General features: G+C 42.8%; 1 protein-coding gene across 2 annotated transcripts in view; it reads right to left on the bottom strand.

Moving 5' to 3' along the window:
• Nucleotides 1–4,389: 4,389 nt before the first annotated feature.
• zgc:103559 (Allantoinase, mitochondrial) overlaps nt 4,390–25,580 on the bottom strand; it is a 43,752-nt gene continuing 22,561 nt past the window's right edge. For both annotated transcript variants that reach the window (XM_063046125.1, XM_063046126.1), the window contains 9 exons: nt 24,661–24,775; nt 23,745–23,891; nt 21,728–21,773; nt 16,411–16,504; nt 14,994–15,180; nt 12,891–13,029; nt 6,971–7,143; nt 6,853–6,885; nt 4,390–5,068 (listed from right to left, as the gene is read on the bottom strand). In XM_063046125.1, coding sequence (XP_062902195.1) covers nt 4,934–5,068; nt 6,853–6,885; nt 6,971–7,143; nt 12,891–13,029; nt 14,994–15,180; nt 16,411–16,504; nt 21,728–21,773; nt 23,745–23,891; nt 24,661–24,775 — 1,069 coding nt within the window. In that variant the 3' untranslated portion in view covers nt 4,390–4,933. The remainder of the gene's footprint in view (nt 5,069–6,852; nt 6,886–6,970; nt 7,144–12,890; nt 13,030–14,993; nt 15,181–16,410; nt 16,505–21,727; nt 21,774–23,744; nt 23,892–24,660; nt 24,776–25,580) is intronic.

Here is a 25,580-nt window from a genome sequence, read left to right as displayed (position 1 = left end):
TCAAACAGGTATGGTGCTTCATGGGGTTTGTGAACTTTTATTGCCACTTCATCCAGAATTAATGCACTCACCAAGAAGACCTTGGCAGGATTCCATTGGACGGACAATGCCGACCAAGCATTTTCCGAGCTAAGCGATGTTTCAGCACTGCCCAGCTACTGCAACAACCAGACCCATCTCTGCCATTCATTATCGAGGTGGATGCATCTGATGTAGGCGCTGGAGCTGTCCTCTCTCAGTGCTCGTCTGTGGGTAGCCAACTGCACCCTTGTGCCTTTCTCTCCTGTCGCTTGACTCCGACCGAGAGGAATTATGACGTTGGGAACCGGGAGTTTCTGGCTGTCAAGCAGGCCCTGGAGGAATGGCGACACTGGCTGGAGGGGGCAGAGCATCCATTCTTGGTCTGGACAGATCATAAGAACCTTTCCTATATTCAGGATGCAAAAAGACACAACTCTTGTCAAGCCCGGTGGGGTCTCTTCTTCCCATGGTTCAATTTCACCCTCACTTTTTGCCCTGTCAGCAAGAATACAAAGGCTGATGCTCTCTCCCAGCAGTTCAACAGATGCTGATCCAGAGCCCATTCTTCTTCCTCGCTCGTGTATCGCTGCTCCGGTGATCTGGGGCTTAGAGGCAGAGGCGAGGGCCGCCCAACAATCGGACCCAGGCCCGGATGAGGGACCTCCCAATTGGCTATTTGTCCCTGCTGCAGTGTGTTCCAAAGTGTTGGAATGGGGTCACTCCTCCCGTTTGGCTGGACATCCGGGAATTCAATGGACCCAGGAGTTTATAAAGAGACAATTTTGGTGGCTAACAATGTCCCAGGCTGTCCACGACTTTGTATCTGCCTGTTCCACCTGCACTCGGAACAAGACATCAAGCAGCGTCCTGCGTGTCTTTTATGTCCGCTGCCTGTGCCCCACCGCACCCGGTCCCACACCTCTCAGTAGATTTCATCACTGGTCTGCCCCTGTCTAATGGAAACACCACCATTTTGGTCGTTGTGGATCAGCTTTCCAAGGCTGCCCACTTCATTGCCCTCCCCAAGCTCCCATAAGCTCATGAGACTGCCACACTCATGGTTCAACATGTGTTCAGGCTCCACGGCTTCCCTCAGACAGAGTGTCTGATGGTGGACCGCAGTTCACTTCCCGCTTTTGGAAGGCTTCCTGCCCTCTTGTAGGAGCCACGGCCAACCTCTCATCTGGTTTTCACCTGCAATCCGATAGCCAGACTGAGAGAGTGAACCAGGAGTTGGAGACAACCCTGTACTGTCTTGCCTCTTCCAACCCCACATCCTGGAGCTCCCAATTGGCTTGGGTAGAGATTGTCCACAATAACCTCCAGTCATCCTCCACGGGTATGTCTTCCTTTGAATGCCAGAAGGGACTCCAGCCCCCCTTCTTCCCTGATCAAAGATTGATATAGGTGATCCTGCTGCTGAACAGTTGATCCAGCGCTACAAGTGCACCTGGAGATGAGCCAGGGCTCCTCTGCTGCGCGCCCAGAAACAGCATTCCCGGCAGGCTGATTGGCTCCGTCGACAGGTAAGGCCATTCAAGCCAGAACAGGAGGTCTGGTTGGCACCACACTGCATGGGACCATTTGTAGTGGAAAAGGCTGTCAACAAGATCTCGTATAGATTGCGTCTACTAGCATCATTGAAGATCCACCCAGTATTCCATGTTTCCCAGCTCAAGCAGTTACTACCTCTCCCAGTCACCCCATCTCCCCGTCCTCCCCGTCTAGTAGACGGTTCCCTGGTCTATACGGTGCAGTGCCTCCTGGCGTCTCGCTGGGTACGTGGTAAGGTCCAGTACCTTGTGGACTGGGAAAGGTATGGTCCAGAAGAACGTACTTGGATCCTGGCGAAAGGCATCTTGGACAAGTCATTCATCCGGCACTACCATCAGACACAGGTTTGTGGCACCTAGGGAGAGGGGCCCCATCACAACCATGGATTCGGCAGCACAGCAAATACAGCAATTACATTTGTGAATATGCACATGTCAGCTAACTATTATTTAATTATGATGGCATTTAACTCCATTATTTTTGTCGTAGTGCTTGTCGAGACTTGAGCAAAGCATGGCAATGTTTCGCTGCCTGCTTGCATCCAGCTTTGCCTGAGAAATTAGACTGTCGAGTCAATTGGCTCTAAAGACTAGAAGTATTCATTTTATATTTAGCTATTCCTTTCAGCCACAGTGCTGGCTTCATTTTCGATTAGAGAGTTTTAGTTAACGACCCTCTTTGGCTTTGCGTTTTTTTTTTCTTTTCCCCTCTAACTCTGTTTGCATTAAAGTCTGTGAACTATTGACCTACTTCGATATCTCTCATTCAGCACTTGGGCCATATCCAAATGTAATGACAAATACGTCCCTATGGGTCCCAGACCCTCCACACACAGCTTTTCCTAGCTACTCCTCAGTCAGGTCATTTTCATTATATATGATTATGAACATAATCTTTCCAGTCCACTGAACCCCCGGTTTCTTTTTGTCCTTTTCTTTCCCTATTTTAATACCTAACCTCATGGATGATTCAATTCAAAACAGGGGTCCCAGACCTCTATTCTTTTCGAACCCACGCAGGGCCAGCTAATTCTGTTGACCTATCATCAACTGATTTAGGTTGGGCAATTCACAATGCAGATCTTAATTAATCAAAGCTTGCACTTCATTGTTTCTGCACAAATATCTATGTTGAACCCAGGCCAACAACTTAAACCATGAATTCTACTGTTCCCTCTATACCAATGCTCATTCAGATCACTTCTCTGATTTATGACCCTGCAATAGGGGATCTCTCGTTGGTCAAATAATTGATCCTTCTTCTCCCAGCCCCAGGCATGGGGGTCTTTATGATAGTTAGTATCCAGAGTTCTGGCTGTTTTGCATTCAAAGCCCCTCAAATGCTGTGTTTCAATCTTGTTGGCTCAGGCCTATCAGGCTAATGTGTGTCAGTATTTCATTGGCTCTGATCCAGGCCAGCATCATTTTATTGTCCTTCTCACAAGTAACAGCTTGTATTAATGTCTCTTTGTTCAGAATCAGAGCAGACCAGCTAGTCACTGGGCTCGGGTTACTCCCATCAGACACAAGCACTCCTATTTATAAACCTGCATGTTATAAAAGAACACCTCACAAATAACTTCTTATTTGGAAGTGATCTCTAGTTCAGCAGATTACCAGGAGCATCACTGTATACACTTTAAAGCAGTTTGATACAGCTATTCCTGAGTAAAACCAGTTCACTAGACAGCTCACAAAGTGGAGATTACAGAGCAGCTTCACAAAATGGCAGCCTCCATTCATTCACCACATGGCAAGAACAAAGACATTTAGTTTGTCTGCTTCCCCTGTCCCTGACTTATTCTAGTTGGGTGTTTTCTTCCATATTTTACTTTCTTCCTGGCCAACACGTTGTTTTCTGCTGCTGTAGCCTACCCATTTCAAGGTTCAACTTGTTGTGCTTTCAAAGATGCTCTTCTGCATACCACTGTAACATATGGTTAATTGAGTTACCATCACCTTCCTATCAGCTTGAACCAATGTAGCCGTTCTCCTCTGATATATAAACTCTAGGGACTATTGTGCACGAAAATCCCATGAAATTAATAGTTTCTGAGATATTCAAACACCCCGTCTGGCAACAACAATCAAGCAATCACATTTCTACCCCATTCTGATGCTTGGTCTGAACAAAAAATGATATTTATGACCTTGTCTGCTTGCTTTAATACACTGATTTGCTGCCAAATGCTTAGCTGGGTAAATATTTGAATTAATGAGCAAGTATGCAGTGTGCCTAATGAGGTGGCCATTGAGTGTATGTCTTGATTTTCTAAACTACAGTCCATTCCATTTGCATTCTTCACCTTTTCCTTTATTATCAAGGTAACTTTCTTCCCCTACCTCTATCCTTTATACATCTGAAATACTTAATTCCCATCATGGTTCACTCTTCAACTGCTTGGCCAAAAACGAGAGGGAAGCTGAAGAAGTCTACCTAATAAAGTGGCCACTAATTGTAAATGGGTGAGTTGTTGATTTTCACCAACTCTCTGAACTGTGCTCCTTGTAACTCTGCATCTAGTTTTAGGCTCTACTCAACTTTGCACTTGAGCTTGGCGAGCATGTTTTAGAAATTGTTGCAATTTGGTATAGTTCATTTAGCAAGATTGGCAAAGACTATTTTCACCCGGCTGATGTTCAGTCTGGGTTGTTCCTAGAAAGCACAACCAATTATCAAATTATGACTTTGTTTCACAATATGACTGCATTAGTGGTCAACACTTGATCCCCTACAAGTAGTGGACTCGTGTCTTCTCGATTAAGTGTTAATTCACTAAAATTTTTCAAGCAAATTTAAGATTAATTGGCTGGAAGGAACTTTATTCTGTACATTAATCAGAACTAGAATGATGCTCAGCTGTAAGTTCAAGTATATAAAGAGAATTAAGATTTTGACTCCCCTTGTCTCACATATTCACCGTCAGAATCACTTTTTCCCATCATTTTTATCTTTTGTCAGATTATGTGGATTGATCGTGTACATATTACGGTGCATAAGGCACGATAGTTGTGAGACAGGCAGTAGGGCCAGTAGGATTTCACATGTCACATTTTTGAAATGTTCCTATACACATGCATTTGTTGTAGACGTGATTATCTCTTTTGGAGATCCTGAAAACATCTTAAACTGTTGTTCATTACAAACCACAACAAATATTTTAAGGTAAAATCAAAACACACAACAACTCAGCAGTTCAGGCAGCATCTATGGAAATAAACAAATAGTTGACGTTTTGGGCCGAGACGTTTCTTCAGGATCTTCCTCCAACGTGTTTGCTTGGAAAAAATGGACGGAGAAATGGCATAGGTTGATCCTCATTAATTGGGTATGGTTGTAAAACGAATCTTAATCTAGTTCATTGAATATCATTGGACAAGATGCATTTTCCAAGGGGTTTGTTGGAAAATTTTCCTTGCAGGTATACTATCTTTCCACGGACAATGGTAGCAAAAACCTCTCCTTTCAGTCGGCGTCCAAGATAGGGAGTCAGCTGGAAGAGAAATAGATTTCCATATTTTTAATTATCTAAGTCATTGTATTTGAGAAGTATCTGATGGGAAGAAATTATAATGCAGCCAACTTGAATTTCTTTCTATTTCAAACTTGAAGTGACAAGACTAAGATAACTGTAATGTATAGTGTTGTGTGGTGTGCATAGCTGCTGAGAGGAGGGTTCTTTGACCTGCAGAATCTGGAAGTGGGAGTTGTATCCTCAAGGATGAGGCTGGTGGTTTAGTGGCATCCATACTAGACTTGGAGTGAGTGGTCCTGGGTTCGAATGCAGACGACCCTTGCACACTTTCCATCTGTGCTGGGTTGACCGTCAAGCTAGCAGCTCAGCCTCGTAAAAAACAGACAAATGCTAAAGAACTGACATGGTTGCCTCCCTATGTGTAGAGAGATAAGAGAGTTTAGGAATGAGATGAAGAACTTCATTTAAGAGATTAGGAATCTTAAGGAACTCTTCAAACTGTGTATTGCAGAAAGAGTTACAGAGAGACAATTACACTAGCAGTGAAACATTTCCCAGGATGTTACACAGATATTAAGTTGTCAAGGATATTAAAGAAAATGATTGATAGGTTTTTGCATTCTTAACAGATTTAAAGTTGTCTTGACACGGATCTTAGTGTACAGTGCAGCAGAGTGAACTGTATAGCCTACTTCAGTCTTGATCAATTTCATTTAAACCACCTTCCACCCACTCTCCCCTCCCAAATACAGAAGCAAGTGGTGAAAGGAGAAGGTTTTACTTTGTAAGAAGTTCCTTGATGTGTTTTGTTGATGTAGTAGAGAAAAGGTAGGATCAGTTATTTGGGGTAGGATGGGGTTTGGGGTATGGTTCACAATGTTTGCTCATTTATATTATTCATTTATATTGTTCATTTATATTATTTGGGGTAGGATGGGGCTTGGGGTATGGTTCACCATGTTTGTTCATTTATATTAAATTATTTACGTATCCATGGGTGGGAGTCTCCAAGGTGAAAAAACTGTCTAATTAGGAACAGCTTTTGAAGGGGAAGGTATAACTCTGTGTTCCTTGCTTTGTGCAGTTAGCCTGTGTGTATATCATTCTATTCAATTCTTAGAAATGTGTCCTTGCAGAAGCAATAACATAAGACATGGAAGTAAGAGCGGGTCACTTGATCCTTGTGTCTGCTTGGCCGTAGCATTGGGTCATGGCTGTGAAATGGATTTCAAAATAGAATAATCAAAAATATACTATCCTCTTACCCGAAACTACAAATGGTTCAGCATCTGCTCACTGGAACCCCATTTCCACACACACTTTAATCTCATTGAAGCCTCATTCCCACTCTGCGTCTAAACTCACTTAACCCCATTGCCTTATTACTTTTAAACTCTCTGAAGCCCCACTTCCCCTGCTCCTTGTTAAGTCATTTGGCTTCCCAGAAACATTATATGAAAATGTGACATTTTCTTTATTCCAGAAGCTCAGAAAATGATCCAATCTGGTACTTCCAATTTCCTGAGTTTTGTTACAGGAGTTTTACTGCATCTTGATTTTTTGGCATTATTTAGGTGCTGTGACACCAATCCCATGTGTTCATAGCCATATGAGCCATTTCTCTCATCGTTTTGAGTTGTCTCTTGTAGTTAGTCCTGCCAATACTCAGATTGACTTCATAATTAGGAACGACTCATTATGTCAGGCAGAAACACTACCCAGGCCACAGTTACAATATAGATCAATTCTCTTATGCACTCCAGTTGAAGCTGAAGGCCAACCTAATCAGTTAAAATACTTACTTTATTTTTATGATGAATTAAGGTTTCTGTCACCTGCAAGCAACAACAGCAGTTTACTGAGTTTGCACTTAGATATGGGAACATCTTGTGGTGAAGCTGATAATGGTTTGTAACTTACCTCAAACTCCCTGTCAGGATCCCATATTACCATGTCAGCATCCTTACCAGTGGCAAGAGAGCCCTTCCTGTTCTCCATGCCACATAACCTGGCTGTATTTTTACACATTAGGTTCACTGTGTCCTGTATAGTGAACCCGCGCTGCCGTGCCGAAGTCCAGAACAGGGGAAGGCCTTTTAACAGAGAATGATATTGGAGAGAAAAAGTGAGTGAATCTGAGGAATCTTGGACAGCTTGCAAATACTTAAATGGTAAGAAATGTTAGAATCCAGATGTCAGCATGTTTCCTGATGTGCTTTTGCTAAAAGACCTTTTGACTTGGGCAACGATGTGAATAAATAGCGCCTTATTAAAGTATTCAGCCCCCAAACCCTTGTTCAGATAAATGAGTATTACAGCCAGGAATTTTTGATCAAATTAACTGAGCATTTTTATTTGTGAATCAATCACATGCCCCTTTTTTTCCACAGTAGAGTCCAAATAACAGTGAAAATTGTAAAGCATGGAAGACTAAAAATTCCAAAATTGAAATATCAGTTCAAAGTATTCATCCCTCTTTCCTCAGTACTTAGTTGAACCACCTCTTGACACTATTATAGCCAGTAACCTTTTTGGATAAGTCTCTATTGGCTTTGCAAAATGTGATAGGAGGAAGATTTTCCCATTCCTCCTTGCAAAATTGCTCAAGCTGTGCCAGGTTAGTTAGGGAGCAGCAGTGCAGAGCAATCTTGAGCTCTTGCAAGAGATGTTCGATCAGGTTAATGCTGACTGGGCCATTCAAGGACATCAGATTCCTTCATCTGAAGCCATTTCATGGTTGCTCTGGCAGTGTGCCTTGGGCCATTGTCCTGCTGAAAGACAAATTTCCTCCCCAGTTTAGGCTTTCTGACAGAGGTGAGCAGGTTTTTATTGAGGATCTCTCTCTAATGAGCAGCATTCATCTTTCCATCAATCTGATCAGATTCCTAGTCCCTTCTGCAACAGGGCTTCATTTCCAGATGAGCTCAATGCCTTCTATGCTCACCTTGACCATCAAAACATGGAGAAACCATCATGAACTGCCACATCCCCCGATGATCCTATGATTTCCGTCTCTGAGGCTGACATGAGCAGCTTTCAGGAAGGGTGAATCTACGAAAAAGTTCTGTTCCCACGCGGGGTACCTAGTGAAGTACTAAAGGCCCGTACTAATCATCGAGCTGGAGTATCCAGTAAGATCTTTAGCCTCATGCTTCAGCAGTCTGAGGTACCCACCTGCTTCAAGCAGGTTTTAATTATATCAATGCCCAAGAAGAGTGTGGTGGCCTGCTTCAATGGCTATTTCCCAGTAGAACTTACATCCACTGTGATGACGTGTTTTGATAGGTTGGTGATGAATCATATCAACTCCTGCCTGAGAAGTCACTTAGATCCACTCTAATTTGACTACCGGAGCAACAAGTCCACAACAGTTGCCATCTCATTGGCTCTTCACTTAACCCTGGAACACCCGGACAGCGAAGATGGATATGGAGCATATCAACTACAGTTCAGCATTCAACACCATCGTGCTTAGTACCTGCTCTACTCGCCTTACACTTATGTCTGTGTGGCTAAGCACAGCTCAAATGCCATATTCAAGTCTGCTGATGGACGCCACTGTCGTAGGTCAAAATAAAGGTGGTGATAAATCAACCAGCATAGAAGGGAGATTGAAAATCTACGTAACAACACTTGATGTCAGTAAGACCAAGGAGCAGATTATTGACTTCAGGAGAAGGAAACCAGAGGTCCATGAGTCAGTCTTTATTGGAGGATCAGGGGTGGAGAGCGTCAGGAACTTTAAATTCTTCGGTGTTATTATTTCAGAGGATCTGATTTGGGCCCAGCACCCAAATGCAATTACAAAGAAAACACAGCAATGCCTCTGCTTCCTTCAGAGTTTGCAGAGATTTAACATGACAACTAAAATTTTGACAAACTTCCATAAATGAGTGGCACAGCGTATGTTGACTGGCTGCATCACAGCCTAGTATGGAAACACCGTTGCCATTGAATGGAAAATCCTACAAAAAGTAGTAGATACAGCCCAGTCCATCATGGCAAAGACCTCCCAGCCGTTGAGCACATCTACATGAAACACTGTGACAGGAAATCAGCATCCATCATCAGGGACCACCATCACCCAGACCGTGCTGTCTTCTTGCTGCATCGGGAAGAAGGTACAGGAGTCACAGCATTCGTACCATTACGTTCAGGAACTGTTACCATCCCCCAACCTCCAAGCTCTTGAACCAAAGGGGGTAACTTCACTCAAATTCACTTCCTCTTCATTGAAAACAACACTCACAATATGCTGGAGGAACTCAGCAGGTCGGGCAGCATCAGTGGAAAAGATCGGTTGACGTTTCGGGCCGGAACCCTTCGTCAGGACTGAAGAGGGAAGGGGCAGAGGCCCTATAAAGAAGGTGGGGGGAGGGTGGGAAGGAGAAGGCTGGTAGGCTCCAGGTGAAAAACCAGTAAGGGGAAAGATAAAGGGGTGGGGGAGGGGAAGCAGGGAGGTGATAGGCAGGAAAGGTGAAGAAAGAATAGGGGAAAACACAATGGGTCGTAGAAGGAGGTGGAACCAAGAGGGAGGTGGTAGGCAGCTGGGGGAGGGGGCAGAGTGACATAGGGATAGGGGAAGGAAGGGGGAGGGAATTACCGGAAGTTGGAGAATTCTATGTTCATACCAAGGGGCTGGAGACTACCTAGACGGTATATGAGGTGTTGCTCCTCCAGCCTGAGTTTAGCCTCATCATGGCAGTAGAGGAGGCCATGTATGGACATATCTGAATGGGAGTGGGAAGCAGAGTTGAAGTGGGTGGCTACTGGGAGATTCTGTCTGTTTTGGCGGACGGAGCAGAGGTGCTCGATGAAGCGGTCCCCCAATCTGCGTTGGGTTTCACCGATGTAGAGGAGGCCGCACCGGGAGCGCCGGATGCGATAGATGGCCCCAACAGACTCACAAGTGAAGTGTTGTCTCACCTGGAAGGACTGTTGGGGCCCTGAATGGTTGCAAGAGAGAGGGTGTAGGGACAGGTGTAGCACTTACGCTTACAGGGATAAGTGCCAGGTGGGAGATCTGTGGTGAGAGACGTGTGGATCAGGCAGTCGCAGAGGGACCGATCCCTGCAGAAGGCGGGGAGGGGTGGAGAGGGAAAGATGTGCCTAGTGATGGGGTCCTGTTGAAGGTGGCGGAAGTTGCAGAGGAGAATGTGTTGGATCCGGAGGCTAGTCGGGTGGTAGGTGAGGACAAGGGGAACTCTGCCCCTGTTGTGGTGGCGGGAGGATGGGCTGAGAGCCAAAGTGCGGGAAATGGAGGAGATGCGGGTGAGGGCATCATTGATGACAGCAGAAAGAAAACCATGATCCTTAAAGAAAGAGGACATTTGAGATGTCCTGGAACGGAAAACCTCATCCTCAGAGCAGATGCGGCGGAGACGGAGAAACTGGGAAAGGGGAATGGCATTTTTGCATGTGGCGGGGTGGGAAAAGGTATAATTGAGGTAGTTATGAGAGTCAGTGGGCTTGTAGAAGATGTCAGTGGACAGTCTGTCTCCAGAGATGGAGACTGAGAGATCGAGAAAGGGGAGAGAAGTGTCCGAGATAGACCAAGTGAATTTGAGGGCTGGGTGGAAGTTAGAAGTAAAGTAGCCAGTAGCCACCCACTTCAACTCTGCTTCCCACCCCCATTCAGATATGTCCATACATGGCCTCCTCTACTGCTATGATGAGGCTAAACTCAGGCTAGAGGAGCAACACCTCATATACCGTCTAGGTAGTCTCCAGCCCCTTGGCATGAATATAGAATTCTGCAACTTCTGGTAATTCCCTCCCCCTCCCTTCCCCTATCCCTATGTCACTCCGCCCCCTCTCCCAGCTGCCTATCACCTCCTTCTTGGTTCCGCTTCCCTCTACCACCCATTGCGTTTTCCCCTATTCCTTCTTCACCTTTCCTGCCTATCACCTCCCTGCCTCCCCTCCCCCACCCCTTTATCTTTCCCCTTACTGGTTTTTCACCTGGAACCTACCAGCTTTCTCCTTCCCACCCTCCCCCCACCTTCTTTATAGAGCCTCTGCCCCTTCCCCCTACAGTCCTGACGAAGGGTTCCGGCCCGCAACGTCGACCAATCTTTTCCTCTGATGCTGCCTGACCCGCTGAGTTCCTCCAGCATGTTGTGAGTGTTGCTTTGACCCCAGCATCTGCAGATTATTTTGTGTTTACCTTTCATTGAAATGTTCCCACAGCCTATGGACTCACTTTCAAGGACTCTTCATCCCACGTTCTTGATATTGATTGCTTATTTATTTATTATTATTAATTTCTTTGTGTATTTGCATGGTTCGTTGTCTTCTGCACTCTGGTTGAATGCCCAAGGTGGCGGTCTTTCATTGATTCTGTTATAGTTATTATTCTGTATATTTTCTGAGTACGCCCACAACAAAATGAATCTCAGGGCTGTATATGGTAACATATGTGTACTTTGAAAATTAATTTACTTTGAACTTTGAAAAGCATCGCCACAGCACGGTGCTATCTCCACCATACTGTACAGTAGGTATGGTGTTACCCGGCTGATGCACAGTATTAGATTTACGCCATACCTACAACCTAGTGTTGAGGAAAAAAAATTTAACTTCAGTCTCATCGAAGCACAAGATCTTTTTCCATATCTTTACAGTATCTTCTAAATGATGATTTGCAAATCAGTACAGGCAAGGATATGCTTTTTTTTAAAATCCAAGGCATCTTTCTTGCCACTCTTCAGCAATATCTTTTATGTGCAAGTCCTTAGAGATTGTGGAGCCATGAACTTAATCTCCTGTTGCAGCTGCTGACTTTTGCAGTTCACTCAGCGTGACTGATGCTGTCACTGTGGCCTCTTTTACTAGTGCCATTCTTCTCTGGTGACTAAGTTTGGAAGGGCCGCCTGAACAAGGCAGCTTGGCTGTGGTTTCATACTTTCCCACCTTTACACGATGCACTGCACAGAGCTCCAAGGAACATCCAGTGCCTTTGAGATGGTCTTGTACCTTTCCCCAGATTTGTGTTTTTCTATTATCATTTCCCTGACTTGTCTTGAACGCTCTTTTGTCTTCATTTTGGTTTGGTCTGTTGAAAATCTACCATACTGTTAGATCTTTCAGAGAAGGGGTGTTTATTCTTATGAATTCCTCCAATTCTCTACATCAACAAACTGGGTGAGTTGGAAAGGTAATAGTATATTGCACCTGAGGAAAGTTAGCATAGTAATTACAAAAGGGATGGATACTTTTTCAGCCTCACAATTTTGGTTTTTAATTTTTAATAAATTGTTGACGGGTTTTGGAATTTTTCTCTTAATTTAATATGACACACATGTTTTGTAGATTAGCTCAAAAATCCTACTTCAATATATTTTAAATTTAGAAAATGAAACAGTAAAATGAGAAAACAGTTGTGGGGCCGGATACCTTTTCTGCTAAGTAAATGATGTATGTGCTGCAATATTATCTGTCAGAATCTCCATTGAAAAATGTCTGTTACCTAGTCAAGTTCTTCATAACCTATAAACTAATTTTGAAAATTCTTCGTTGCTTCTGTCAATAAACGTGGCCAGATGCTTGAAAAGAACAATAAGAAAAACCAGTTAATCTACTTTGATGTTTTGGATTGAGAGATAAATAATGGGTAAAGCACCCAGGCCCCAGAATCTTCTATGTTGCTTACATTGACAGAGGAAAACTTGTGATAACATTCTACCTGAAGCACAAAAATCACAAGTGCTGCTGTCTCTCTGCACCATGTGTTTAAGTTAATGGAATGGGGTAAATGTGCACCCAACTGTCACAACCTGACATCACTTTAGTTAAGTAGTCAATTTGCTGACAGTATTGTCAGGCTACAGATCTGACCCACCAAACTGCAGAGAAGAAATCCCTCCCCAGGCTTTGAGGAAGTCTCCAGATCTGAGTAGTTTGAGATCAGTGGTGCATGGAGAATGATCAGAGACCACCATATCGATCTTTCCAGCTTTCAGTGCAGACCACAGTTGTACCTGTGTGGGCACAGATAGGAATTAACTGACAGCACCATTACTCTGTTCTCCAATACAGACTTTTGCACATGGGGAGACACTAAATGTTTATTAAAGAATACTCAGTAGGTTGTGGAGGGAGAGAAATAGTTAAATTTAAGGAAAGGAAATTAGAAGATGAAAAAGTTTAAAGTTACAGTCCAATGGGGGGGGGGGGGAATGGGGACAGAGAGAAACAATTCACAGCAGATGACAAAATGAATAAGTTTAAAACAGAAACTTGTCAGGGCCTTGGACTTCCAGTAAGATGGTGGCACGTTTGATCACAGCAGCTTCTACACGGTCAACCAAAGGTGTTAAACGTATTTTTTACAATTGCAAGACTCTGTTAGATATTGTTAATGTAAAGTGCTGCAAGTGCAATTCGCTGATTTATTGGCAGGAGTGGTGGGCAGGGGGAGCTGCGTAGCCTCAGTTGTAGTGCGGACTAAGCCTCAAGGTGCAGTGTCACCTGTCTACGGTCGTCAAGGAGATAGGCTGCAGGGGCAGTGCGCTCCAATGGCTGTGGCATGGCACAGCAACCAAGCTGAAGTTGGTTCTGCCACCAGTGTTTGTCTGGCAGAAGACAGATCGTATTGTGTTTGATTGCAGATTGCTGTGACATTCAGTGACTCAGGGTTTTGGACTATATTTTTTTGTGTGACTGCATGTTACTGATATCTTATATGTGCCTGCTATTTTCTACTTTATATGTACCTTATGCTGTGTGACTGTTCCTACTGTGTTTTGCACCTTGACCACGGACTAACTCTGTTTCATTTGGCTGTACTTATGGGTATTTGTGTATGGTTGAATAACAATTAAACTTGAGTTTAAACCTATAAAGGAGATGGGAGCTTAGCAGTCAGGACACCCTTTAGATCAGGGGTTCCCAACTTGTTTGTGTGCCATGGGCCCCCACAGTTAACTGAGGGGTCTGTGGACCCCAGATTCGGAACCCCTGTTGTAGATGTCACTACTTTTCATGTTACATGTTAATGAAATGAATGATGGAATCGATGGCTTTGTGGTCAGGTTTATGGATGACACAAAGATAGGTGGAATAGCAGGTAGTGTTGAGGAAGCAAGGAATCTGCAGAAGGACTTGAACAAATTAGGAGAATAGGCAAAGAAGTAGCAGATGCAATACAATGTAAGGAAGAAAATGGTCATGCACTTCAGTCGAAGGAAGAAAAGGGAGGACACTTTTCTAAATGAGGAGCAAATTCAGAAATCAAAGGTGCTAGGAGACTTCAGCATACTCATGCAAGAGACCATTAAGGTTAACTTGCAAGATGAGTTAGCATTCGTTTCGAGTGGACTGGAATATAAAAGCAAAGATGTAATGCTGATACTTTTTAAGGCATTCATCAGATCACATTTGGAGCATTGCGAACAGTTTTGGGCTCCATGTCAAAGAGAGGGTATGCTGGCGTTGGAGAGGGTCCAGAGAAGGTTTAAGAGAATGATCCTGGAAATAAAAGGGTTAATGAATGAGGAGTGTTTGATGGATCTGTGCCTGTACCCGCTGGAGTATAGAAGAATGAGAAGGTAATCTCTTTATTACTGAATATTGAAAGGCTTCTGGTCCTTCACTCTCTCACTATTGAAAACATCCTGGACGTGAATGGACCAGAGTTCACAGCCTCAGAGTGAAAGGACATCCATATAAAACACAGATGAGGAGGAATTTCTTTAGCTAGAAGATGGTGAATCTGTGGAATTCCTTGCCACAGATGGCTATGGAGGCCAAGTCATTGGGCCTGTTTGAAGTGGAACTTGATAGGTTCTTGATTAGTGAAGGGTGTCAGAAGTTATGTGGAGAAGGCAGGGTAATGGGCTTGAAAAGGAAAATAAAGCATTCATGATTGACTTGATGGGCCGAGTGGCCTAATTCTTGTCCAGCGTCTTATGGTCTTATCCTTAATAAAATAAAGAATCCATACTTGATTGTTTTTTGTCCGAATCGGAGGGCAGCACTTGAAGTGTGTGGCTCCATTTGGTATGTCTTCAGCAGCCAGCAGGAGATAATGCGGTGTGGTTTCAACAGTCAGCAAAGCTCCTGCTTTGCGAGCTTCATCTATGAGGGGTAGCACTTTCGCAGTAGAAAGATGGACAATGTGACAACGGACCCTGGGACAGAACAGAGCAGAGAGCAAGGATAACTTTTGAGAACAACTATCTGTTAGTGAAATAAACAGAGCTGAGACGTATACACCATTTTCCTGGTTTGTGAAGGGCCCTGTGCTGTCAGATATTTAGTGTGTGGTCCATAGCTCAGTGAAGGAGTTCAGCTTGCTTGTGTGAATGCGCCAGGACTCAGCATTAGACTTGCAGCCCATAGCGGCCAGTTAAATCCAGGCAGCTTTGAATAGGTAGCTGAATTATTTGCAGACTAGGTCTTGGCAATACAACTTCTGGAACTGGGTTGGAAGGATAGTGATGTGAGGACAGATAGTGGTCAGGGAACCATCCATGAGTGAGGATGTCCTCTCACCCTGTTAAATCAGAAGGGGAAATCAGGAAAGGAAAGGCAGGGATGAGAGAGAAAGTCAGGGCAGCTGGGGAAGGGAGTGCCTTAGAGGGAGGAGTTTTGAGCTGAGAAGAAGCAGTGTGTTGGGAAGGAGGTAAAAGGAGGAGATTGGAAGTGCATGTCTCTGACCCGTTTATGAGCTGGTGTACAAAGGGCACCCCACATTAGATCAAGACAAGGGCTCATTTTCTTCTCAAAATGAATTTTGGGACCTGAGATACCAAGACCCTCATTGACAATCTTAACAGTGACTGACCTGAACTGCAGCACTCTCATCATCCAGGAACCAAATCACTTTGTGGACATTCTGACTCATGTGAGACATGGCTGTCACCAAGACAGCCAGCTCAAGAAATGAGGTGGCTGGCATGCCTCCTGCAAAGGCAAACTAAAAGAGGCACAGTGTTTTTTTGGGAAGCCTTTCGTTCTGGCATGCACAAGACACCTCATGACCATTTGACATACCCTACTTTGGAAGCAGCATGCTATGTACGTGCCCTGAACTTGGGAGCAGCAGATGCAATCAATGAGCAGTTCTGTTACAGCTTTGTTTACTTTTGTACCCAAGTTCCAATTGGTGTCAAGCTGGCTCTTCTTGAAGATCTCAATACCAGAGCTGGAAAGTGCATGAACCCTTAGAAAGATGCATTTGACAGTGGAGGAATAGAAAAGGTTATTTCCATGCTGTCCTTCTGATGAAATGCTTATACCTTGGTGAGGGTGTAGTGGACATGCAATATACCATCTTTGTTCTTTTTGTGCTGAGTACTGTAGTGGGTTGTCTTTTGCTGTGGTGTTGAGATCAGGGTTTCTGCACACCAATTTCTTACCTGTACTGGAGACAAAGTTTTATGACTGTTCGAATTGCTTCCACTTCCATGTCATCAGGCCGGGTGGCCAAGAAGGTTACGTATTCACAAGGGTCTGCAGGATCGGCATGGCACAAGAAAAGACCATTTAGGTACAGAGGTATGGCCCAAGTGACCAACACAGTGAGGCAGAAACACTTAGAAAGAGAGGCCCAGTGATACCTTGTGAGAGATGAACAAAGAGAAGATTGGTGACAAGGAGAGAGACCTGGGAGAGGCAGTGATAAGGGGAGAAATGGAGACACTGAGGAGTAAGAGAAGCAGTCGTAAGAAATGAACAGAAGTAGGCTACTTGGCCCTTGACCTCACTCTGGCATTCAATGATCATGGCTGATCCAATCATGACCTTAACACCACTTCCGCCATATCCACTGATGTCCTTGCAGAACATCTGTAAGTTAATGTATGAAGTGATTTCACCTTCACAGCTCAGTGTCTCAGTGGAAAAAAATAACTTCTTCACATCCATCTTAAAAGGGACCAAGTATTCTGAAACCGTGTCTCCTCGATCCAGATATCTGCATGCGAGGAAGCATCTTCTAATCCTGCTCAGAATCTTTACTGTTTTAATACGATAGTTCATTCTTAAAAATGTTAATTAGTAAAGGCCCAACCCCCTTAACCTCTCTGCACTGCCTCTAATACAAGTATGTCCTTAAACCGAAATTCTATGCAAAACTCCAGGTATAGTCTTTACTTTAATATATCCCATTGCAATAAAGACCAATATTTCATTAACCTTTCAAATTATTTGCTGTGGCCTACATGCCAACCTCACATTTTGCTACATTATACTTCACCTGCCAATATTTGTGCATTTATGTAACCTTTACAGATTCTTTGCATCTTCTTCATAACCTACCAACCACCTGTCCTTTGCATCACTAACAAAAAAAGGCTCCAGGACACCCAGCCCTTTATCCAAATCATTGATACAGGTTGCAAACAGATGAAGCTTCAATACCAATCACTGTGGTATCTGATGAGTTACAGATTGAAAATCCAAAATATGAACTATTTATCCTGACTTTCTGTTTTCAGTGAATGGCCACTCCCCTATCTATGTCAAAATATTACCTATGAACTCCTAATGCTCTTGTGCAATTAGCTTTTATAGGGCACCTTATAGAATGCTTTCTGGAAAACAAACACATCTAAATGGGTATACCCCGTTACAGTTTTCTGTGTGTGACAGGGTCCTGGATTACCCCTATGAACTGTGCTTTTGAAAAGAGAGAGAGAAAGAGAGAGAGAGATAGTTGTTCAACACCAGACACCTTGTTATTAAGAGAGAGAGAGGCGAAGACTGCTTTGAGATGGTGTTATGGTTTCTCTGCAGCATGTTTACACTTTTCAAGGACACTGGCAGCTTCTAAGTTCTTATAGAGAGAGAAGGCAGGAGCTACTTGATGGACAGCTGGTGTTCAGCACGGTGAGATAAATAGAAGGTCAGCTGATAGACAGACAGACACATGGTTTTGGACACTGGATGATCTTTGTTGTGCCCACAGAAAAGTGGGTTTCCCGAGGATCGATCAGGAGGGTTGATCAGTGGCTCTCACAGTGTGGAAAAGGTGTGACCGGTGGGGAGTTATTAGTGTGTCCAACCCTTGCCTGGGTTGATAACTCCAACACAGAAGACAGTCTCCTTTTTGTGGTCACATTAGGTGACTTTAAAGGAAGAGAAGAGGGAAGAGGAAGGCTTGAAACAGAAGAAACCTAGTGACAAAGAGGTCACTGTTTGGATTCCTTCTCTCTAAGTAGCCTGTAAGGGTGAGTTTGAGTTCCATTCGAATATGAAGGTGTGACTGTAACATAGTTAATCCACAAGAGTGGGTTCTCTGGTGAGGGGAGTACCTTTGTGAATACCACTTGTGTGTTACCCTTGTTTGGGTGGGGTAGTTCACTGAAGAAAGGCACCCCTGTGGCAAATCACTGCTAGAGTTATTTCATATGTTGTGGAACTGGATAAGTGGCTATCACGTTGTGTGTTGGGGTTGATTCCCTTGAAGAGGGTCCCCTTAGTGATAAGCTACTGTTGGTGATAATCCATAGGTGGATTCTGTTTGAGTATCCTGTGACCACCACTTTGGAATGAACCGTAGCTGAATTTGGGTGTGGTACCACTTGTGCTGAAAGGATATTCGTTGAAGTTCACTGTCGGTGATATTTCGTGTCTGGAGTGGAACAACTTCGGAGATAAAACCTACTACTATCGTTATTTTGCATTGCTGTCATGGAATCTGTGGAATATCAATGTAATTGCCTTCTCTCAACATTTACTCTGGATTACAAATCTCTCTCTCTATCATTACTCAACGAAATACCACGAACTGAACTGAACTTTATCCATCACTGTAAGACTGTATCCATTTACCCCTCGGCTTGAAGAAGCTTGGTTTCTATATTTCCACACTTATACACATATAATCTCTGCTAACCTGTCTGATATATCTGAACTTATATGACTGTATTGTGTAGTTACTAATAAATAGTATTAGTTAATAGCAATACCAGACTCCAAAGTGTTTTCCATTTCTGCTGGTTCTTTAACCGGTCACGGGTTACGTGACATGTAGTAAACATGTCAAATAGGAATTTCATTGCTTTATTAATTGTCTTATAATTTTTATAAAACAGATTCTTGCATTTTCTTAATGACAGATGTTAAGATAATTAGCCAATAGCTTCCCTTTTTTTCATGAATAACTGCATCACATTTTCAATATTCCATTCCTCTGGGATCTCTCCAGAATCCAAGGATTCTTTGCAGGTTACAACAAACATTTTCGATGAATTCTGCAGCCACTTCCTTTCAGATCCTAGGGTGAAGCCAATAAGTCTTCAAGTCCAGGAGATTTGTTCATCTTTAGTCCACTAGTTTGGCTTATAATGATAGACATTGTTTTAAGTTCTTGATTCTCTATTACATTTGGAATGTTTCTAGTGTCTTCTACAGTGAAGAATGATCTATGTCATTATTTAGAATCTCTATTTCCCGTTGTTGAATCCCCAGTTTCATCATCCTTTTCATCTTCCAGTGGAGGTTTCCACTTTGTATTATTTTCTTGTTTACTCTCATATGGTTACCTTTTCTTTTATTATAATATTTTTATTCATCATTTTCTTGTTCCCAAAAGGTTCCCAATTCTCTGCCCACTGTTAGTCTTTGCAACATTTGATGCATTTTTAATCTGATACAATCTGTAACATCTTTATTTAGCCACAAAAGCTTCTTATATAACCTTACACACTGGTAAAAGATATATGACATAAAAATCTGTATCAGGTGATCTACTCTCTTGCTCTTCAATTTATTGTCCCAGTCCACTTTAAATATTTTGCCTTTTTACCTGTTGGAATTGGTTATTCTTTCTGTTTGAATAAAGTACTAACTAGCTTAATGAGTTTTTAGGAAGACTGAAATTGTAGTTTTGCTAACTTGTATTTCTAGCTTGTATTTTTCACAATATATGGTGCTGGACTCCACCTATTGGTAGTGAAATGGTATTACAGTTACATGACGGTTTATCCTCATTTTTTCATTAGCTAAGTGTTAAACATGTTATACCTGTGTGTACTTGCAGTAGGCTCTCGCTTAGCTTAGGAATTTTCCTTACTCATTATAAAAGTGTGTTTCTGCAAAAATCATCTTAGTTCTTAGTTGCCTTTGTTCTTTAGTTTAATGTGTTCTGTTCCTGTTTCTTTATTCGTACTTTCAATAAACCATTGTGAAGCAACACATTTTCAACTCTATCTTGGACTCCTAAATGAACCTATGGATTGGAAATCACTAAATTCATAATAATTACCCCTATTTAAATTCGTGACTCCTGTTTTAGATCCTGATATCTTATTAAACTGAACTTCACATTTTTTACTGTGCTCTGATCTCATATTCCTAGGGTTGCTTTACTATGATTTCATTCCTTAATTTGTGGCGATTGAGAAGACAGCAGTAGACAGAGGAAGAAAGATGGTGATTTGAGATGCATGGGAAAAAGAGGTAAATGTAACATAGGGAAAAACAAGGGAGAGCCAGGAGAGAGAGGCATGAGGAGAGGTGGTGATTTGGGAGGAGAGAGAGAGCACAAGAAATGGGCGGTGATATGGAGAGTGATAGATGCAATGAGAAAGGTAAGGCCATAAAGAGAGTTGAAAATGATGGGCAGCCAAAAGGAGGGATTCACATGGAGCCAGGGATCAAGAATTAAAGAAAGAACACTGTAATGCAGCAAGAAAGGTCATGTTATAGAGAGGTACTGGCACAGATGTTATGCCTTTGGAGATTCAGTGGTGGAAAAAAAAATCAAATGTAGATGTAACTTGTAGACATCCTTCAGAACACTCTAAGAAAACAATTTAAAATTCAGAATTAATCTTTATCACCTAAATTATTGCTCAATTCATAATAAAATAGCAAGTGATACAAATGATCGGTGTATCCATGGGAGCATTACTAAAATGCAGCTCCGCATAATTGGATGACTATAAAATCAAAAGTATTAGAGAGTATTTTCTTTGCCTTTACGTCAATAATGCGTGCTTATCTTGATGACATTATACAGAGTTCATGTATTCGTATTGATATATATTGTACATGTGATGTGCTGTGCATTGTCTTGGGTGGGGAAACATCTCAAATGGAACTTGTGGTTCTTTTCCTCCTGTGTTTCTGGATGTTGCCATAGTTATTTCAGAAGCAATACCCCAAAGACAAATAACTCTCAGTTTCTCAGAGGCTGTTGCATGTAAAATGTCTGTCACAGTGTTGATGTATCCATAGGAGTTTTATTTTTGGATGCTTTAAGGTCAAGAAATATATTAATTTAAGGCAAATCTTCCTTGTATTCTTTGAAAGACATTTCGCACACAACAATAAAAGAAATGTCAGTTTAAAAGAGAGGTAAGTATTGGTCAGGGCCCTGAGAAGAATGTTTGTTTAGATTCTTTAACAGCGGGAGGACAGAAGTGAACTCTTTCAGCATGTAATCAAATTGACGATACTTCTGATTGTGTGCCTCCCTCTCATACCATTGTGAAATATCATCTTAGATCATGTACTCCAAACTAGATTTTGAGCTGAAACCTGTTATTCGATTCAGAGGTGACAGTGGCCTCTGCATTGTTAAGCCAGTACTTGTGGGTATAGAGGTAACTGATTTAGAATATCCCTCTTTAAATATTACCATACTAACACAAGTCAAACCCTTTTATTTTTCACAACTTCATCTTTTCGTGGACAATCTTCAATGTTCCTTTATCTCTTTATACTTACTGTTTTCTGGAGGCTTCACATTCTTCATTTCTTTTTCTGCATGGAACTGATTAAGCAAATAAATACTGTCAATAATTTCAGGCTTTGAAATGCTTCCTTATCTGTTTACTTCACCTTTGTCAGTTCTTGTAATTTGTACTTTTATCATAAATTCTATTGTATTTCTTTATTTTTCAGTAAATGTCTGCAAGGAAATGAATCTCAAGGTAACATATGGTACGTAATTTGATAATAGGTTTACTTTGAACATTGAAATCTGTCCCAGTAAGAACCGGACACAGAAAGCTACTGATATATTTACTCAGTAAAAAGTCCCAAGTTGCAGCATTGGTAAAATCTTTGTTACATCTTGGGTGGAAGTTAACAAGAATGTGACTTTTAGAATACTTTTCGTGAAGTAATAGAATCATATTATTTATTCATTCATTTACAGGACGTGGGCATCACCAGCTATGCCAGCATTTGTTGCCCATCCCTAGATGCCCTTCAGACGATGGCGATGAGCTGCCTTCCTGAACTGCTGCAGTCCCTGAGGTGTAGGTACATCCACAGTGCCGTTAGCACAGTAAAGGTGTTTGTGCGGATGGAGCCTGCGTTGACTAAAAGTCATCCAGTCACACTAATTCCTTGTACTTCTCCCCACATTCCCATCAACTCTCCCACCTTCTACCACACACCAATATACTAGGGGCACATTTTTAACTTAGCAGCTGCACGTGGTTGGGGTGTGGGGGGAAATTGGAGCACCCAGAGGAGAACCACATGGTCACAGGGAGCATGTACAAACTTCATGCAGACAGCAGCAGGTTGAACTTGGGCTCCTGGAGCTGAGAGGCAGAGTCTGTACTAATTGTACCACTGTGCCTTCTTTCAATTTGACAGTTAAATATGAGTTTGCACTGAGTCAATCGATGGGGTGGGAAGAAAGAAAGTGTGTCCGTGGTGAGTGCCTAGCCATTATCGTCAGTGTGAAACGCTTCCTACAATACATTGGGACTGCAGCAACTTGTATGGGGAGACCTGGAATTCACTTCAGGCATTAGACTCCCGAGACGGCAGTGATTTTAATTGAGGAAATACATTTGGCCAAGCATACAAAATGCATTTTTTCTTCTCTCAGCTAAGATGCAGAGCCTGAGTATTCACTGGACTTGAATATTGACTCAGCTTCAGCCCTCGAGCCTCTCACCCAGGCAGAAGTACGCTAGCCAGCAGACCGCAGATGCTGGAATCTGCAGCAATAAACCCACAGCTGGAGGAACTCAGCCAGTCAAGCAGCACTTGTGGGGTGGGGTGGGTGGGGGAGAGGAATTGTCAACATTTCAGGTTGAAACCCGCAGACCCAAACGTGAATTATTATCGAATGTCTCATATAATGGCACCGAGAACCTTTACATGAGTCAGAATACAGTAACTACCTGCACAGATTAATGTTCGTTAAAGTGATGGGGACAGGTACAGGTACAGCTGCTGTGTTCGCCGATAGCACTCAGAGTATCCTGAACTCGATGGGTATTGAGTTGGCAGGACTGGCTCTGTGCCACACTATCCAGTGGAGCTTTACTTCGCACTGTATCTGTCTATCCAGAAGACCCTTAAATGTAGCGGATACTGTTTCACTCTAGGTATCCACTGGTCCCATGTACATAGAAATACGTTTCTCACTGTCTGTCAATCCAGTGATACTCTGTATATAGGACTGTATGCCACACTGCTCATTTACCAGTGGTACACCTGTATACAGATTGCTGTCTTTCAACCTATCTGCTTAAAAGGTGCTCAAATAGAACCCTGTATTTGAGATTGAATCTGTGTATTTCTGATAACTGTGTATATATTTCTATCTTTGTGTTTATGCGTGAGTCCAGCCTTCGATTTTGTCATGGGCAGAACCCTTGAACATTGACCTTTTCTGACGTGAGGAGAAATGTGATAATGTGAGTCCACAGTGCATTTAACTCTACCGTTATCTATCTCAAGAGGTCGAGATGAAATGGTTGAGAGATTATGTATTTACCAGTAATACTCGGTCGGTACCCTGCATTTGAGCAAGTGATGTTCTCAGATCCTCTTCGTTAACGTGAAGAAATTCATCCACTCCACTGTGAATGAGGAAGCACTTGAATCCTGGGATGCCAGCTTCAATCATAGGGCGCAGTGCAAACTGAGAAGCAAACGGATAGTTTAACAGCGGCAATCAGTGCTTTTGGAAGTGGTTAATCAGTGTAGCTCTGTTTAAACTCTGGTTCTGAGTATCACTGCCCATTCCTCCTTTTGCACTAGTTTAGGATTTCACACCCTAGAGTGATTCAGTTGACTTGCCTGAAGGCAAAACAGCCTGAAATATCGATTGGCATATTGTCAGGTTTCTCACCAGTGGTGAGCACTGAGTTAGAATGGGATAAAAACATTTCAACCGGAAGTTCTGGAAATGGGTAATGTTTTCCTTGGACTCTAGGGCCCTCTCTTCCATCCACCTATCTCCCACCAACCACCACTCTTGCTCAGACTGTCCTTCTTAAGGAGTCCTGATTGGAGAAATGGCCAGAAGAATGGCAAGTCAACTTTGGACAGCTGGAGGGTACATATCAGATGTGCCGTGTGCCAAGCACGTGCTGAGTGCTTCTATGATCTGCACTCTATCATGTAATATCCCCGCTGTGGGAAGACGTTTCTGACAATTTTGCTACTTCGGTATTGATAGGTCTCCAATGAGCTGACCACCTTGTGTTGTACTTCATTACCACACTTCTCAATACACCTAATGACACAAATTAACAGGTTACAACTCAGAAGGGAATCTGTCCTGTGGTGCTGTTAAGATCCATCCTGCTGACTCACCACTTCCTAACTGTGTGACACACTGACAATCCAAGGGAAAAATGAGACAGCTCAGTTAATAATGAATATAGAATTATTTTGATGAGGTTCACCTGATTGCCTGGCACAACACCTCCCCAGAATCCAGTATCAACAAAACACTTGTCTCTGGCAGCGTGGAGTTTAGTCTGGAAATGTTCTAGTGTAGTTGTTGGAGGAATGCTGTTTCTGCTCACAACATGAAAGCACAAGGTTAGAACATTACATTACATGGTACACATGATAATAGAACATTACACATAATTATCCATTGGAGAAGCCAATCAGTGTACACAATGATATTTACATTAATATCCTAGTACTTCCATAACCTTCACTCCAATCCAAGCTAAGCGATCAAGGCTCACCATGGTAACTTGCGCATTTGAATTCGGTTTACAAAATAAATTTTGGATTAAAAAGTTACAAGTGACAGCAGGGAGAATGAAATATTGGATTGTCATAATTGCCCAGCTGCCTTTATGGGCTTGCTTCACAGAGGGGGAGCTGCCTTTCTTACTTAGTTTGATCGACATGTCAATTCAGCAATCCAGGAACGCTCAACTACTTCCAGCAAGATATCCAACCGCAACAAAATTGAAAATTCATTTCTACTTTGACCCAGATTTTGTGGGTGAAATTTGTGCCATCATCTTTTTACTCAACTTTGTCCACCCAGCACCAGTCTTGCCATTTCACATGTTGATATAAGAACATAAGAAATAGGAGCAGGAGTTGGCCATCTGGCCTGTCGAGTCTGTTCCGCCATTCAATAATATCATGGCTGATCTGGCCATGGACTCATCTCCACCTACCAGCCTTTTCTCCATAATCCTTAATTCCACTATATATTAAGGATATATCCAAACTTGTCTTAAATATATTTACTGAGGAAGCCTGCACTGCTTCATAGGGCAAAGAATTCCACAGGCACACCATACTCTGGGAAAAGCAGTTCCTACACATCTCCATCCTAAGTCTACTCTCCCGAATC

The sequence above is a fragment of the Mobula hypostoma genome, chromosome 4 (assembly GCF_963921235.1).
Source record: "Mobula hypostoma chromosome 4, sMobHyp1.1, whole genome shotgun sequence".
In the NCBI taxonomy this organism is placed as follows: Eukaryota; Metazoa; Chordata; class Chondrichthyes; order Myliobatiformes; family Myliobatidae; genus Mobula; species Mobula hypostoma.
Note: the sequence above shows the minus strand (reverse complement) of the source record. Positions and strands in the feature narration are given on the sequence as shown.